We start from the raw sequence: 14,220 nt of genomic DNA on the forward strand, positions 1-14,220 counted from the left end.
AGTTTAAGGAGGGCTGCTTTGCCAAGTGGCTCCCTCTCATGCCCTTCCACAGCCTGACGGCTGTCACAGACCACTGGCAGTCTGATGGGGGAGAAGGGCATGAGGGAAAGGCAACTCTGCCAGGGCTGAGCTTGGATGCTGGACAGGAAGGAGGGGTCTGGCCCCCACAGGTGGGTCACAGAGTTCCCATAAGACAAAAACACTGCCGTATATTTTGCAGCATAGAAAGGAAAGGAAGTTTGTCTTCTCAGAAAGGAATTTGACTAGTGACAGCCTTGAACAGCCAGTTCAGTCAAGAGAGAACTTAATTCCTCCTGTATTATTCATACAGCTGATTTTCATCAGATGTGAAAAGACCAACTAGAAGAGAGAGGCAGGTCAGCCCAGCCCCCGGTGAGGAAACTTCCTATTCTTTAGTCGTCTTCAGGGAATTGGCCTGCGTGCCTTGGGTTGAAGACTTTGAGCAGGGCCTTGTGCTTCCTGCCCATCCCAAGGAGCCAGGCCCGGCTGCCTTCTGGGCTGTCCATGGCGGGCCCTGGTCTGGATTCAGTTGTGAACTTTGAAGGACAGTGTACGTGGTCACAGGTCACACTTGGGCAGCGCTCACCTACCTGTCCTCAGAAGGATTCAAAGGAAGTGGATTGTGTTTGGCGGGTCCTGGAATGACACAGCTGTTGTCTGCAAGGCCCCTGGTCAAATAGCCACATCCTGAAGCTTTTTTGCTTCCGCACCTATGGAATTTCGGTGGAGGACTCTTCCTGGATAATCTGCAAGCAAGTCATAGCAGGGCGCATTTGAGGAGTTCCCAGCCTCCTCCCATCTCCGCTCACCAAAGCAGGCAAGGCTGGGGGGCCGGGGAGGTGTTGCTCGTCTAACAAGGGGAGCTTAAATGTTTCTGTTTGGAATGCAGGTGGTGGGTCAGGTCCCACGAGGCTGGCTTCAGTTCCCAACTCACAGTGCAACATCGGATGAGGCGAGGGCCTCAGTTGGGTCATGTCCAAGGTGTCTTCTGGCTCTAGCAAGCAAAGGGGTGGCTGTGCTGTACAGAGATAGCCATGCTGGCCACCGAGCAGGAAGGCAGACCAAATGTTGATACGGGCTCAGACATCCTAGGGCACAAGAAGATCATGGGAAATCACGAAACTGTTGTTTGCAGATTTTCATGAGTTTAAGATATTGCATGGAGATAGAGTTTATTTTATGAAGGGCCAGTTTATAGCATTTCCTGTGAGTCTACCTCTTTTCTTTCATCAGCATCTCCTACTTACAGCTGTACTGAAAACATGACAGTCGATGAGCTTTCTAGAACAGGCCCTGCCTGTGCACTAATGCAGCAGGTGGTGAAGGGCCCCACGGGGAGGGGCAGCCCACCCAGTACAGGGCAAGGTGGTGCCGTGGCAGGAGCACAGCAGTTGGCAGAGGCTGTCTGGCTCAGAGCTGAGGCAGTGCCTCTAGGGGAGGACTTCTGGGCTTTCTTTAGACACCCTCCCTGGCCCTGAGGAAAAGCACAAGGGTCTCCTCACACTGCTTCTCTTCCCCACCCACTCTCCAGCAGGAACTGGTACCCTCCTGCGTGAGACTCGGGAGTGCAGACTCTGGAGGAGGGAATGTTGTCTCAGAGGAAGGACAGCTACTGAGGTGGAGGCAGGCAGAGGTTGCAGCGGCAGCTGGAAGGGCTCCAGTGGTAGACACTGAGCTTGTGCAGTAATTTCCTCAGAACTCAGGGTTCTTAATGGAATTGGAACAGCCAAGAATTATACAGTGGTGGTAAAAGATGGGGGCAGCAGCAGCCAGGTCGGCCTGGGGGCTGGGCTGGGAGGCTGAGCAGAGAGGGCAGGAGGCCCAGCACCCTCGGCAGCAGCCCTTGCTAACCAGTCTGGCCCGGTTTTGGCCAATGTCTGTCCAGGATGTCTGCCTTCCCTCCGTCAGACTCAGTGCCTTTCAGAAGACTATGACTCTCTCCTCTCGACAAGGCCACGTATCAGTAGTGCTTTCCTGCACTAAGTCTCCCTTAGTGCCTTTCCTTGGGCTGGAGGTGAAACTCCTGTTCTTGTAGGACGAGAGGTCAGGCTGGGCTGCTGCACCGCCAGGGTGGTCCGAGGAGCTGGGCAAGCACCCTGCCCACCTGAAGTGCCCTCTGCATCCCAGCGAGCACAGGCTCAAGTAACTGGAATCTGGCGCTGCTGGAGCTGCCAAAACCCTCCCATGACACCTCGGGGGTACAGCCAGACACACTCTTGGTAAAGGATCCAAGAATTTTTGGAACCAGGATGGTACCAATGGGCGGGAGGCTCTCTGAGGCCGCACCAGCCTGAGTGCCCTGCCTTCTCGTACACCCCTTTCTGACCTGCACCCTGCTCTCCACTCCCATCCAAAGGAGAGGAGCCAGAGCTGGAGAGGAAGGGCATGTGCTGCCATCAAAGATGACAGCTGGTGGGTTCTCAGCACATTCTGGGCACCAGGCTGTGCACTTCCCTGTGCTGCTTCATCGATCTGCATGCCTCCCTGAAGGAGGGGCTGCCGTCAACCCCACTCCATGGCAGGGAACAGAGGCCAGAGGAAGTGACCTTCCCAGGGCACAGTGCCCGTAGCTGGTCCAGACAGGCTTTGGAGCCAGGCAGTCTGAACAACACGTGTGTGGTGACTCAGGACCAGGAAGAGCCTGGGCACTTTAGGCACAGCCTTGAGGTGGCTGTGGCGGGTGTTGAGGAGAGCGGGCTGAGGAACTGGACTGAGTTCTTCTTAAAATGTGGGAGGAAAGTTGAGTGGAGACATTGGGTTTCACACCTTCTGACTTAAACTCTCCTTCAAGAGGATTTTTTTCTCAAGAGTTCTCTGGCAGCAGATCCCCTTTCTTCTTTCTTTCCCGGCCACCATCCTGCCTTTCATTATTGCAGAGCACAAAACTCCTGGCCCCTGTCCTCCAGTTGCATTTAGGGAGAAACCATCCAACTCTGCTCCCTTCTCGAGGGAGTTCCATCTCAGCATAAATGAAAAGCACTTTCCATTCCCATCAGACCTGGGCTTTCCAAAGGGCCTCCGAGATCAGTTCCACTGAAGAAAACAGCTCAGATGCCTCCCTGCATTCAGCTTGTTAGTCAGGAACTTCAAGGCCAAAGATTTGGCAGGATTTAGAGAGTCAGCTCTCCAGCTGTCACATTTTGAGCGCACTGATGCTGCCTGTCTTTTGATTGGTGACGCAGTTGGTTTGGATCTTCCTCCCCCGCCCACCGTAGAGCTGTGTATGATCCTGAGTACTTTTCAGATTCAGAGACTGCCGGAGGTGGGGGGATGGGCCAGATCTCCTTTGGCTTTGCTCCAAAGGAGAGAGGCTCGGAGAGGTCAAGGTTGTCCTCTGAGGCCACATGGCAAGCTGGTGACAAGGAACATTAGTGCCTGGGCCTCCTCAGCCCCGCTGGAGGTCTTGCCTTTCCCACGCATCTCACCAGTCCTTTATCATTGTGGTCTGCACCTTATTCACTCAACAAACATTGCTGAGCTCTTCCTAGGTGCAAAGCAAGGAGCTAAGTGTTTTGGAGGATATGAAGATGAGTAGTGTGTACTCTGTCCTCTGAACACTTGCCTTTCAGAAGTCCCGGAGCTGGATATAGAACACACAGTCTCTCCCCAAATGGTTGACTTCAGTAGACCGGGAACAGGGTAATGGGAGGCCGTGCGTGCCTACAGAGCTAGGGGACCAGGATCAGCAGTCCAGAGAGTTGCAAACTCCAGTGCATATCACCTAAGCCAAGAACTAGACCCTTGACTCTCCCCTCCCCTCCACGTCTCTCCCACCCTGTACTTCTCAGTGCTCTATTCTTCCTGGGAAGGCCTGAGAGGTGAGGTCGGGAGAGGGCGTTGTGTTCTGGACAGAGCGCTGCCTGATGAGCTCCACTTACTGGGCCCCTGGGCTCCCACACCAGGATGGAACACCTTCCCCCGCCAGCTGTGCGTCCTGGGCGGGTCTGCCAGGGGGCCCTGGGGGACCAGAGGAGAAGAAGAGGCACACTTTTCCTCATCTGTGCAGGCCTGCCTTCCTGAGGTCGTGTCACCCCAAGGGTGTCCCCAGAGCATGAGGCCTGAGGTGCTGCACTGTCACAAGCCAGGTCCCTGTGAGCCCTGGAGAGGATTCGCCGCCCAGGCTGGGATCACCGCAGACAGCACACCACAGAGGATCATAGAGACTTTCTGTAGACAAGAATGTGACAATCTGTGAAAATGTCCAGGGATCTCCTGTCCCCTGTGAAGAGACCACATGGTAACATTTTCCTGCTGACCTGCTTTTGCCTACCAGCCTGGCATGGCCCTTATTTGTCTAATTTGAATTCTTGGACAAATCTGGAAACTTACTTGGAATTGACCACCAACTACTTGAACATCCATTTAAACAGTCTTCCCTCTCACTCCAACCACAAGGCAGGATGGGAGCCTGTTGTGAATAAGAGCAAAATCCAGTCCCCTTTTCAACTTCTTCTCTGCTTTCTTACAGCTCACCTTGCAGAGCGCCAAGTCCCGAGTGGCCTTCTTTGAAGAGCTCTAGCAGGTGGCCCAGCCACCCCAGGATCTGCCATATCGGCTGTTCCCGGTACCAGTGGGTGGGTCAGACACCTTGGGGACCATCCGTAGGTGGACTGGCTGGGAGCTTCCATGGGAGCTCCAGAACTTTCCCAGCTGAGTGGAGAGCCAAACTCCTTCATGTGCAATTGCCTTGAACTGTGATCCTGCAGAGATTTCTCTCATGGGGTTCTAGTTCTTCTGACCCAAATCTTTAATTTTAAAAAAAACTTTGTTTTTCTTTGTCTAATGTGGGATCCCATGCTTCCTTTGTCCAAAGGAACAAAGTGTGTCTTACTGTCCAGTGCTGGCTTCCCTGGCCCAGTTTGAGAAGTGGATATAGGGTGAGGTGCAGAGGCCCCCTGGAGGTAGGAAGGCCTGCACCCCCAGCCCCACCCACACAGAGTTCCAGAATGTTCATCTCCTCCATGGACAAGGAACTGTCATGCAGTGAAGAAGCAGGGCCCAAAAGAGCCTGCCTGCTGCACGTGGTCACTGAACTCAGACATAGTTCACTCTGAACTGAGTAGTGGTCCTTAGGCCCAGGCACCCCAAGGAGGCATGCTGACTGCCAGCTGGTGGGGAGTGAGAACGATCTGGGGAAGGAATTTAGGCAGAAGCTGTGAAGGGCTGGGAAGCAAGAAGAGCTGAGTAGGGTCTGCACCATGCAAAACAGTTGCTGCCCTCTTCTTGCCAACCCAGGCCAGGTCAAGAGGCAGACAGGGAGCCTGTGTGTCTCTCCCACGCCCTCTGCCTTAGTGGGCTGGGGGCCTCCCCAATCATGCTGCACTCAGCACCTGAGAGCCAGCTGTGACCAGGGCTCTATAAGGCTCTGTGACAACCCCCAGGCACTTCTCTCACAGGCTCAGATAATGAGTTTTACTGATGCCAGTCAGTTACACTCTCTCCTGGCAAGAAACATGGCAGATCTGAATCACCTATTCTCCTGGCCACGAGCCAGCAAGCCCTTCCTGACCCATTATTGTACCTGGGCCTGTTGTGCCCATTACCCTGGTCTCCCACGGACCCTTTACTTTATTTTCCCTATGGCTATGTGGGTCCGTCTGTGCCCCTTCAGCAAGAGCCTGATGCAGCATGCCCACTCCCGGCGGTGCCCAGACATGCTGGCTCACAGCTCACCTCCATGCCAGGCAGCAGCTGGCCACTGCCCACTCTTCATGGTTTCCTCACTTCCTGGTGTGGAGCCTCCTCACCGTGTCTTTTCTCCATGGTTGGTGGTGCTGCTGTGACCAAACCACATCCATTGAGAGCTTCCACATGGGCCAGTGTGCAGAGCAGATGATCAGCCTTAATCAGTGAGAAGATACTTATTAAATGAAGACATATGACGGCCTGGAGCTTTCCTGAGAGCAGGGTGGTCTCTGGCAATTCTGTTTGGTATTGGGGAAATGAGAAGCTCATGGAGATGTTGCCTTTTCTCCAAGGTCAGGCTGACCTAACGGTGTCCCGGGCTGGCCATGGTCTTCTTGGCCCACTTTGCACCAAGGTAGTGAGCCTTTGTCCCCTCTGTGTAACCCCACTCCCCTTAGAACATGCAGGTGGGAATCTGCCTCTGGAACATAAGTGTGGGTGGCTGTGACTGAAAGAATTTCCTTGTTTCCCTCTTCCTCTAAGGCCTCTTTATCCCGAGACATGGTCCCAGCCATGGGAAGGGTCCTCGTGGCTGAGGCCTCAGGACTAAGCCCTGCTTCTTGTGTTGTGGCTCCGTCTCCTCAAGCTTAAAACTCATACCTGAATTTCCACAGCGAGTTACTTTCCTCCCAACCTGTAAATTTAATCATAACATTGTGGGCACAGGAGCATGTGGTGGCTTATAAAAACATTGTGGGCTTTATTTTTTTATTTAACTGCTATGTTTGTGGCTGAAGCCCAGGAGATGCCAAGCCGTTTGGCCTCAGGGGAGCCAGCCAGTATCTGATGTGACAGGAGCGCCTTCGGGCCCAGGGAGGGGACTCGGCTGCTGGCAGAGCCTACTCATCCAGGAACACCTCCGCTCTCGCTGGAGGCAGGAGATAGTGGCACCTCCCCCAGGATGGATCAGGCAGAGAGGATGGTGGGCCTCAGTAAGTTCTTAAAGCCCCAGTGGAATAGAAAGAATGAAAAGGAGGAGCTCAGTTTCCAAAGACCTGCGCCTGTGGCTGAGGTGACTGTTCTTTTTAAGTGAACCTTTTTAGGGCACCGGAGCTCATCATGTAAGGAAATCACTGCAGTCTGTTGCGAGCAGGGCCCAGGCCATGATTCTAGGGCAGGAGCACCATGATACCGAGCCCCTTCATGAAGTGACAGTTCACAATGCAGGCAGCGACACACTGCACGGCATCACGGTTGGCCCTTAGCAGTTCTGCATAGACCATCTTGTCCATCCTGGTTGAGGCCTCACCTCAGTCCCAGAGCTGCTCTGACCTGCGGTCTCCACTCAGTCCTTCATGGATCTGCCAGGCCCTGGTAGACAACACCCTGTGGCATTACGTAACACTTCTTGAGTGACTGTTTTGTAATCTTGGGGACAGGTTTCTCTCTCTCCCTCTGCCTTCTTTTTCAAATCAAAACAGCAAGTCCAGAGGCTGACAACCAGCCTGGTGACTAAGTGTTTCTCACTGACAGGGCTGGGGGGAGCCTCCACGGCGGCAGGCAGCTCCTCCCGGCTGCACGGGCCAAGCACGGTGCCCAGGGACTTCCAGGGGAGCCTGGTGTTCAAAGATGTCACACCGCACTTCTTCCTGCGGCCCTAGACCTGCGGCCGGACCACCCAAGGCTATTTTCTATTCCGGGGGATTGTTATAATTTAAATGATTGTTTTAATAAAAATTCTAAGCCATGAAAGTTTGTCTTGGGGCTTCTTCAGTTTGCTTATTGCTCAGGCCATTGAAATGTTGAGAGCAGAGGTGGTAGGGCCTCCTCTTGGGGGTTCTGTGAGGAAACAGGGCCCTCTGCCCTGCCCAACTCCCCAGGAATTCAACTCCATACCCTCCGTCTTTGGTGGTAAAGAATCTCCTCTTTCCCTGCTGAAGACAGTGCCCCATATTATACCTCACCTGGGGACTGCCTCCCCTCTTCTCCTGGGGCACGCAGGGTGTGGGAAGGGCACCGGTTGGGGTCCTGGGGCCCCCATTTCCTATCCACACCACCACCCATCCCATATTCCAGACCTGAAAACCTGGCTGCTGGACTGGGCAACCCCTCCAGGCACTTCTGCTTCTGGGTTTCCTTATTCGGAGTTGTGTGCACAACAGATTAGGCACCGTGATTGTCATGGGGCCACGTGACATTGCAGTTAAAGCTGGGACCACTGCAGAGCTTATGTTTTTTGGTTTTAATTTTTTTTAATCAACAGAAGTTGCTTATTAATACCGTATACTGCTGTATAGTACTGTAGGATCACTCTATCCCACACCGCTGCAGCCTGAAGTCAGAGATTGAGGTGACAGGACTTTCAAGGGGTCACAGCGGTGACCGCCCCAGCTGTCAGTGCATTGCGGGTTCCCTTAGTGCCAGCCAAGAAGATTAACCTAATATACAGCAATTTCCAGAAATGTTTGAGTTAAATATTACTAGTTTTATAATATTTTTTGAAAAAGATTTGTTTGAAGTTGTAAAATGAGAGAATTATGGAATTTTTAAACAGTATTTTCTTAGCTCTGAATATGTAAATTAGTAACTGGTTAGACTTTTTATTGGGTAAATAATAATACAGAACTATTTCATTTCTTTTCAGTGATTAGAAATAGCTTTAATGCCATGTTGTGTAAATCAGAGGAAGTAGTTTGCAAAACATTGGTCATTTTAAGCTGTCCAGGCAGTATTTCTAACCTAGCATTTTTTTAAAGACACCCCCTGACCCCCAGAAGATTGAACAGTAGTACACTCACCCTGACATCACAAGGTCTCCACTAAGTGGGGTTAGAATTACTAACACTCCCCTGTATTTTGATACTGGAAGATCTGTTGAGTTCCTGCTCGTAGAGTTTGTTGGACCATGCCTATAAGCCCCAAAGCTGCTGGCCATACCTGGGGGTTTAACTGGCATTTGCAGCCCCGGGCCCATCCATGTCCCAGAACCGGGTCAACTCTGGCCTCCCCTGCCAGCACTTGCTCCTTTGCCTTGGTCCTCGCCTGCAGCGTGGAGTGCCTAGACGCTGCGCCCCGGGCTGCCCAGCTCCAAAGCTGTCTCGCTGGGAGGAACAGTTAACGGAGCCACCCAGATATCATGAAGAGCTGGGAGCAAAAGTCAGCAGGGGAAAGGTACAGGTGAGATTGCTGCAACCGGGGCTAATCCAATTTCTTGCCATTCTGAAGTGGAGCAGTACTCCTGTTCTCCATCTCCCCTCAGACAGCCCGGGCAGATCCGTCTCCTCAAACGGAGAGAGGCCAAGGGCTCCTCTCCCTCCCGAGCCGTGGCAGGCTCCGTTGGCAGCCTGTCCTGACTGCATTACAGCAGGAGCCCGCAGCCACACTCCCAACTCAGAGAGGCCGAAGCTCACTGAGGCCCTTCGAGGAGTGACAGAGGCAGCTCAGGAAAATTACAGAGCCAGTTTATCAGCACCTCAAGGACTTGGGCTGACTCAGAGGAACCCCCGTGGTGTCCTGTCCCAGCTCCCACTTGATGCCCATTTCTCAATAGGGTGGTAGCCCCAGAATAGCACCTGCTCTGTTGCTTGTGAGCAAAAGTCCAGACATGCCTTGTCTCTGCCCTCGAGCCTCCGCTAAGCCCTGCACTGGCTCTGGGCCCAGGCCCAGGGAGGCTGGGTCCTTCCCTTCCCTGCAGGGCCAGGAGCTCTGCTTCCTGAAACCTGTTTCCCACTCAGTAAAGAGAGTTGATGACAACACCTCTGGTTCTTCAGGCATGTTGTTATACTCACATGAAGAACAGAAGCAGAAGTATTCAAGTTTCTAAGAAAAAAGTGTGGCTGTGTGGTGGTTTTCTGTTATTTGTAAATAATAGAGGCTGTAGCACAAAGAAATGTGGAATCTTTTCCTTACAATCAGCCCAGGGTTGAGCTAGGGATAAGGGATGGCTGTGTGGCTGGGAGCAACCCCTGACTCGGAACTCAGAAATACCCGGATTCCAGGCCCTGCCCAGCCGCTCACCAGCCGAGTGATCCAGGCAACTTCCCTAGCCACTGTGCACTGCAGTGTCTTCGCCTGTGAGGTGGGAATTTGGTGGGATCTTTTGGAGTTGAATAATGCCTGGGTCCACGGGTAAATGGCTCAAGGCTCAACAAAATGTGGTCAGTCCATACAGTGGAATATTATTCAGCCATAAAAGGAAATGAGTCCTGATGCATTCTGCAAGGTGAATGAACCTCCGAAACATGAGAGTGACAGAAGCCAGACACGAAAGGACAAAGAGTACAATGATTCATTTTATATGAAATCTGCAGAATAGGCAAATCCCTAGAGACAGGCCAGATTAGAAGTTGCCAGGGGCTGGGGCAAGTGGAAAACAGGGAGCTGCTGTTTAATGGGTTGGTGATGTTCTAGGATGATGAAAAAGTTTTGAAACAGAGCTGGTGGTTGCACAGCATCGTGAATACAGCAATATTCACTTTAAAATGCTTATTTGTAGTCCCATGAATTTCACCTCAATTAAAAAAAAAAAAATAAGAGATTCACAAAGAAAAAAATGCCCAGAAGCTCCCAGCCCAGTGCCTGTCACTGAGTCACTGCTAGGGAAGTGTGGCTTTTTCCTGATTACCGTCTTTGATTTGGGGGGGGGGGGCAGCAGAAAAAAAGAGCAGTGGTGACCCCAAGGACATCACGGCTCAGAGGGACCCCGACCACTGGCTGCCCCCGTGGTGCCTCCCGTCCCCTCCACCTGCACCAGGTGCTTAATGACCCTGCATCTGGCCTGTTTGTCTCGCTGTATTTGCTCAGCGCCAGCTGCAAAGCCCACGAGATGATATATAACCCAGGACCGGGGCCGCCTGAGAAGGATGTTCTTGTTTTGTCACATTAATACGTACTGCTCGGGTCAATAATTTACTGGAGGATGGCTCAGAGTGAGAGAGGAGCTGGGTGGTCAGCACCAGCTCTGCACACGGAGCTCTCGTGGGTACCTGGGCTGTGAAAACCCGACCGCGCGGATTCCAGGGAGGCACGACAGTGACCTAATTTCTCTTATCAGGTATAAGAGAGAAGTCCCCATGGAGCCTTGCCCATTTCCAATATAAATAATGCGAGCTTGGGGAGGAAGGGGCAGCCTTTGATCTGAAGGAATTAAGTCAGTAAACAAAAGCGAAGGCTGCAGAGGGGTCCCCTTGCGGGTGCCTGCTGTGCCATTTACCCTGAGAGGAAGGAGTTAAATTCCACCAAGTGAAGTGGGCCCATGGGGATAGCCTCTGGCTGCCTGCCCACTCCCTGGGGGTCTCCCTCACATCTCCACTTTATCCCCAGCCCTTCAGACATCCCGAATGGCGTCTGCTTCTCTCCCACCCTCCCCAGCAACACCAGTGTGGGCCGAGGTGTTTTTCAGTGAAGGATAATTCTAAGTAAGAAATTAGCCAGGAAGCCCCTGGCTGGGAGAGGGCCCGTCTGTGGGAGGAAGGGGTTACCCTGTAGCTGGCAGAGCCACCAGATGCTCTTCTGCCCACCTGGCAGTCCCCAAGGGCTGTCTGTCCGGGCCAAGGGCAGCTCCGGTGTCAGACTTTGGGTTCTGGTCCCTTCAGCTCCTCCCTGTCCAGCTGTGCCTCTTTGAGCAAGTCCCTGCTGCTGGCTGGGCATCCATGTCCTTGATGTGGAAGCACAGGTTTAAACCAGGTGAGCCCCGAGGGCCCCTCAGGTTCCAACAGTCAGCGAATGTCGTGTTTCTAAAGAAATTCCGCTGGCCGATCTCCCAGGCGCCGTCACCCAGTTTTGCACTCCAGGGAATGGAGTAGGGGAGTGACTGGCCCAGGTGCTTGCAGAGGCTAGGAAAGGGGCCTGTGGGTTCCATCTGTGTACTCGCCCCACCTTTCCCCCACTCTCGTTGGTTGCCCCATGCTCCTCTGGTACCTGCCGGGCAGGGGCAGTTGTGCTGCCAGCACCCCCCCCCCCGGGTCCCTGTGAGGGGCCGGTGGGGGGCTCAGGGCAGGGCAGTTGGTGCTGCCACCCCCGGGTTTTCCCGCCACCTCCTCCCCAGCAGCGGCACCAGCTCCTGTCAGAGCCCGGAGGAGGGTGGAGGTGGCATGAGCCACATCACGGCCAGGTCTGCTGTGACAGTCGCTCTGCCCTAAAGCCCACGGGGACCTCCCTTCTCTGCCCACGCCGGTATCCCTCCCCCAGCACTCCCCAGTGTTCTGCTCCCAGCCCCAAGTTCCTGAGGCTGAACCTATTAAGTCCTTCATATTAACCAGCAAAGGGGGAAACAGCGCTCTTTCATCTTAACTGGAGTGAATTTGCATTAACACCTGGGGAGTTCTGTTTGCCTTGAGAAAGCACATTGCTATTCTGAGCTGCACACGCTGCGGAGTTAGTCGCAGTATCGTCTTCTTTTTTAATATGGCTTTTCTCTCCTGTCTCCCGCCTCTTTCCCATGGAAGCGGGGAGAGCGACTGGGGATGCCAAGGCTTCCGGCCCCATGTAGGAAGGTCCCCCGGGAACGCTGAGAAGAGGGAGAGGGGAGCAGGGGGGGTGAGTGTCTCCCTGGGAAGGTGGTTTGCAAGCTGCCTTCCTCTGGGATCCTTGAGGCTCCAGGGGCAGCCCTCGCCCCAGCCCGAACCCAGGGTCCCCTCCCTCACCCACACAGCATTTGCCACCCTCTGCTGCAGCCAGTCCCTCCTGGGCGCGAGGTGGGAACCCAGCAGGGCAGCAGGAGACAGGGAGACACGACGGCAGCTTGACGAGCTCCCCAAGGGTGGGCAGGAAAGGGAGAAGCCAAGGCTGGGATACAGCTAACTAGAGGAGGGGTCCGCCTGGGCTGAGGGGCCCCAGGGAGGCCACATGTGGAAATCCAGCATTACAGGTGGGCTGCACTCAGCCACTGCTGCATGTTCTACCTGAGGGCCCTGTGACCCCACTCTCCGGCCACAGCTCCGCGTCAAGCACCCCTGTCATCAGTTCCAGGCAGTAACTCATCCATGCTGAGGCATGTCAGGAAATGTCGAGCCCAGGAAGGGTGTGGGTTGGGGCAGATCTTGGTTTTCAGGTCTTAGACCTGGAGTTGGCAGTTCAAGGGGGAGAAGATAGGGGGAGGGCAAGGAGGGAGCCGTGAAAGGTGTCTGGGGGATGGGGGATGGGCAGCCCCTTGCCCTTGAGTCTTCAGGAGGCCTGGGAGGCTGAGGGGGGGCTGGAGGCCAAGAGGAACTGTGGAAAAGCCATGCCCTGGCCCCAGGCTACCCACCCTGCCCCCAGAGGTTCCCACAAGATGGGGGACTGCAGGAGGATGCTGGCAGACCGGTGGCACCAGGCCACATCTTGTCTGGAGTCGGGGGTAGGAGGGTGGGGAGAGAAGGGGGTCCTGGGAGAGCACAGCAGAGCTGGAGTGGGGTGGGGTGGGGCCCAGTGCTGCTCAGAGGAGGGGCTTGGCCTGAGCCTCGTGGTCCTCAGGGGACGATGAAGATGGTTCAGGCCTCACCGCAGGGTCATGATCAGGGTTGAATGAGATCATGGACACTGGGTTCTGAGCCAGTGTCTTCTGCAGCCAGAGTTTGTTAAACTAGAGCTGCCGCTGTGTGGTTATTGCTATTTACTATTAGCTCGTCCTGAGTCAGTTATCAAAGGAGACAGCTCAGGGCAGGGAGGAGCTGGGGCCAGGAGAGGCTCTCACCCCAGCTCCACCCCCCTCTCCTGTTCCCGGGGGGGGCAGTAGTGCCCCTCCCTGGATCACCCTGAACTGCCCCCCATGGGAGAGGGGCAGGGTGTGGCCACCTGGGGGGGCCTCCCAGCACCAGGGGACGGGCTGCTGGTTGCCAGTGTCCCCATCAGTAGCCACCGGGCACAGCTCTGTCTGGCATCAGCATTCCACGGGCATCCCCAGAACCACCCGCCACCCCCCACAGCCTGCCCACCCCCACCCAGGACTGGGCCCCTGCCAGGTGCCTCGGCTGCTCTCTCCAGTGACATTTACCAGCCAGGAAGTGGCCACCCAGACGTGAAATCACTGACAGCCTGGGGCTAGCCCACTTCATTAGAGACAGCTCTGCTCTGCTGGGCAGGTCAGCACAGGCTGAGCAGAGCACACCCCACCCCTGGCTCGAGGACCAGCCCCTGAGGACCCCAGCCCCCACCCCTGGGGTCAGGGCCAAGTCTCCAGAACACCTGCCCCCACCGGGCACTGAGGAGGAGGAAGGTAACGCCGTGAGGGTGACTGTGTGGGCCCTGCGATGCTCGATCCCGTTTGATCCACCTGCCACCCTGGTCACTGCTGTGCACACCAGCCCCAGGCAGTTACACAAGAGGAAACTGAGGCTCCGAGAGGCCAAGTGACCGCTCAGAGCTGGGATTTGAACCCCATCCCACCCCTCTGTCTGGCCTCGTCCTGTTCCTCAGTTTCAGAGGGGAAACCCCCACCCAGCATCGACGGGGTGGACAGAAATCCTTCCCCACATGTTACCCGGGTGTGGCCAGCGCCCTCTAACGGGGCTCAGCAGGGGGGACACGCCCTGAGGGCCAGGACGGGGGAGGCAGGATGGGGGTGCAGGGAGGAGGATGGGGCTGGCCCAGGAGAGG

The 14,220-nt window shown here is 54.9% G+C and overlaps 1 protein-coding gene across 3 annotated transcripts in view; it reads left to right on the forward strand.

Moving 5' to 3' along the window:
* The window catches only part of NF2 (neurofibromin 2), a 101,837-nt gene extending 94,439 nt beyond the window's left edge, over positions 1-7,398 (forward strand). For all 3 annotated transcript variants that reach the window (XM_037816806.1, XM_037816805.1, XM_037816804.1), the window contains one exon: positions 4,490-7,398. Coding sequence is in view for 1 of the 3 variants with exons in the window: in XM_037816804.1 (XP_037672732.1) it covers positions 4,490-4,540 (51 nt within the window). In the remaining 2 variants the exon portion in view is untranslated. The remainder of the gene's footprint in view (positions 1-4,489) is intronic.
* Positions 7,399-14,220: the final 6,822 nt, after the last annotated feature.

Source organism: Choloepus didactylus, chromosome 23 (genome assembly GCF_015220235.1).
Source record: "Choloepus didactylus isolate mChoDid1 chromosome 23, mChoDid1.pri, whole genome shotgun sequence".
Taxonomy (NCBI): domain Eukaryota; kingdom Metazoa; phylum Chordata; class Mammalia; order Pilosa; family Megalonychidae; genus Choloepus; species Choloepus didactylus.